Raw genomic sequence first — 2,918 nt, 5'->3', positions numbered from 1 at the left:
GGGGTGCGGAGCGGAGTGGCGGGAGGCGGCTAGGTGTAGTCGTTGAAGTCGTCGATGGCGACGCGGCGCTGCGCGTGCGCGGAGTGCGGCGAGGCGTGGTAGGGCGGCGGCGCGCGCGCGGCGGCCGAGCGGCGCTCCGCCTCGATGCGCGCGCGCAGCCGCTTGATGAGCCGCAGCCGCTCCAGGCAGTTGGACGCGTACGGCTGCCCGCCCGGCGTCTCCAGCGACTGGCTGATCTGCGACGCCAGCTGCAACCGACACCGACATTACTTTGTAATGAACAAGTATAGAAGCAGAGTTACCATAGATTTTATTATTCAAATTTACTAATAGTCAACGAGCTCACACTTTATGAACCTTTTTTGGCGATACACGCTATATTTATATCAGTCGCAGGACTATAAGCAGATGAGATTATGTAGACGACGAGACCAGCGTCTCGTCTACCCCTTGGGTACATCCTTGCTTTTCAACCAGAAAGCTATTTATACAAGTATGGTGTGAGTGTGTGTGCGTGTGCGTGTGAGCTGACCGCGCAGTGCAGCGCCTGCTGGCGCGCGAGCAGCGGCACGCTGGTGTCGGAGAGCGCGGTGGGCTGCAGGTGCGCCAGGAACTTGCTGCGGATGCGCTCGTCCTTCGTCTTCACCAGCACGCGGCTCATGCCGCACTCCATCGGCTCCACCACCACCACGCACAGGTTAAACTGACCCTGGAATACGATAACGAGACCATCAACTTCGGTTATTGCAAATCGTAATACCTAAAATGCAATTCACCAATTTTGATCCTTCGAGACCAAGTATCGTTATTAAGTTGACTTTATAAAGATGATATAGAACTTTGTAATTTTAGTGCAATTGAATGAATAAAATATTAGAGAGACAGAATATATAGCGTATGGTCCGCTCGGCGACCTTAATGGTGAGTATGTTGAAGTCTTGTCCCGAGTCGTTGTAGACGATGGACACGAAGTCGTTGCCGATGTACTTGCGCTTCTCGTTGCAGTGCGGGTCGCGCGCGCAGCTCGGCATCGCCGTCGCCACGTGGAACTGCACCTGCGGGACACCGCGGCACGTGTCACTCAGACGTCACAGCTTACGCGTTAGTGCTGCTCAGAACCAAGTGTCATATAGATATGCCCCGGGCATAAGGGCATTCCCGTTGAAAAAAACACAAGTCATCGTAGTCAAACATCTTAGCCACGCCCTCCAGCCAATAAGAATACTGGAAATGAGAATGGCCAGTGCACAGTGGCCCATAAAATAATACAATAAATATTATTAAAATAAAAAATTCAAAAGCAATTGAATTATAATTTTTTGCCTAGCCTCGTGCATTGTTAACTGAATCGAATTGAATTGGTATGGATCCTATCATAAACTACGCTGGTGTCATTGTCTCCACGTTCAAGATGAGTGATGTAAAAAGATATTTCACGACTTAATCGTGTTGATAGATGCTAATTGTCGGATGAAGTGCTGCGACCACGTGATAGGCGAAGAAAGTACCATGTAGAAATTGAATGACGTCATTACAAGACAATCATAAAAATAAAAAAAAGTGAATGATAATCTAATATATCTTCTTTGTACGCCTTTTTAAATAAACAAAAAAACCTATGAATTATTATTCGACCTATACCAGTCCACACCCAATGCTACTAATATTATAAATGCGAAAGTTTGTGAAGATGGATGTATGTGTATATGTCTTGTTAATCTTTTACGCAAAAACTACTGAACCGATCGCAATGAAATTTGGTACGTAGATAGCTGGACAATTGGAATAACACATAGGCAACTTTTTATCCCGATATTCTTACGGAATACAAACTTACGCGGGTAAAACCGTGAGGCGCAGCTAGTAAGACACATTTATAAAAATACTCAATTTATTATATCATAGAATACGAAAACAAAGTCGAGTTATGTGGACATTATTTTATGTGTGGGGCATTTGAGAGGCAATGGTGTAGGATATGCGTGCCGTACCTGCATTATGTCGTCCGTCCAAACGTAAGTGTAGCGGCCATCTTTGCCACCCTTCTCCAAGTTGAGGAACAGGTTAGGCTCGTCCGCGCCCTCTAGCGGTACCAGCGTACCTAGAGCGCGCAAGAATTCTGAATATCTGTAAAAAATAAAGACGATTTTATATAAATATTCAATTAATATTATAAGCTCTCGTTTTTATTTATTATTTTAAAAGTAAATATATAAAAAACCCATCTAACCTGACGCTGCCATATTCATTTTTCAAAATAGCGACCTCGTCATCTTGCTGTCCCGGCCCTACGTACAATACGCCAACCTGAAATATTTGATATTTAATATTTCTATTGAAGCACCCAATAAAAAGGAGAGATCATTTTTGTTTAATTCTTAAATATGCTAACGAAATTATTAAAAACAACAATTGGTAAAATAATTGAAAGAGTACACATGTTTCCGTCTCGAAGGACCAAAATCTCGAAAGCATACCTTGTAGGTCTCGAGCGGCGGCATGAGGTCTATGTTCTTGAGCGTCCGCTCGTGCTGCGCGCCGCACACCTTCAGCGGCCGCTCGCAGCCCGCGCTCAGCTGGGTCGGCACTTCCCCTGTGTAACAGCGCTTCTAGCTTAACTAATTCACTTAAATATGCTGCTAACCTATATGCTTATATCGCATTTGGCAATGTGTTGTCCAGTAAGATATTAATGAAAATTTGATACGTAATCTGTCATAAAGGTTGCAATTGACACTTAAAAAAAATTCCCAAAGATTTTTAATAAAGAAATTAATGAATTGAAAATCGTATCTAAATGTGTGTGTGAGTGTACCGGGTACGGGCGGCGAGATGGGGTAGGTGCTCATGTTGTGGTAGAGCTGCAGGAACACGAAGGAGGGCGACACGCCGCCGCCCGCGCCCCCCGCGCCCGCGCC

At 45.3% G+C, this 2,918-nt stretch overlaps 1 protein-coding gene across 1 annotated transcript in view; it reads right to left on the bottom strand.

Annotated features, from left to right (window-relative positions):
- Window positions 1-6: 6 nt before the first annotated feature.
- LOC119832406 (tuberin) overlaps window positions 7-2,918 on the bottom strand; it is a 20,224-nt gene continuing 17,312 nt past the window's right edge. The window contains exons 30-36 of the mRNA XM_038356079.1: window positions 2,816-2,918; window positions 2,478-2,593; window positions 2,231-2,307; window positions 1,992-2,127; window positions 915-1,055; window positions 533-709; window positions 7-248 (exon numbers count right to left, since the gene is read on the bottom strand). Of these exons, the coding sequence (XP_038212007.1) occupies window positions 30-248; window positions 533-709; window positions 915-1,055; window positions 1,992-2,127; window positions 2,231-2,307; window positions 2,478-2,593; window positions 2,816-2,918 (969 nt within the window). The 3' untranslated portion in view covers window positions 7-29. The remainder of the gene's footprint in view (window positions 249-532; window positions 710-914; window positions 1,056-1,991; window positions 2,128-2,230; window positions 2,308-2,477; window positions 2,594-2,815) is intronic.

This window comes from Zerene cesonia, chromosome 15 (genome assembly GCF_012273895.1).
Source record: "Zerene cesonia ecotype Mississippi chromosome 15, Zerene_cesonia_1.1, whole genome shotgun sequence".
Taxonomy (NCBI): domain Eukaryota; kingdom Metazoa; phylum Arthropoda; class Insecta; order Lepidoptera; family Pieridae; genus Zerene; species Zerene cesonia.
Note: the sequence above shows the minus strand (reverse complement) of the source record. Positions and strands in the feature narration are given on the sequence as shown.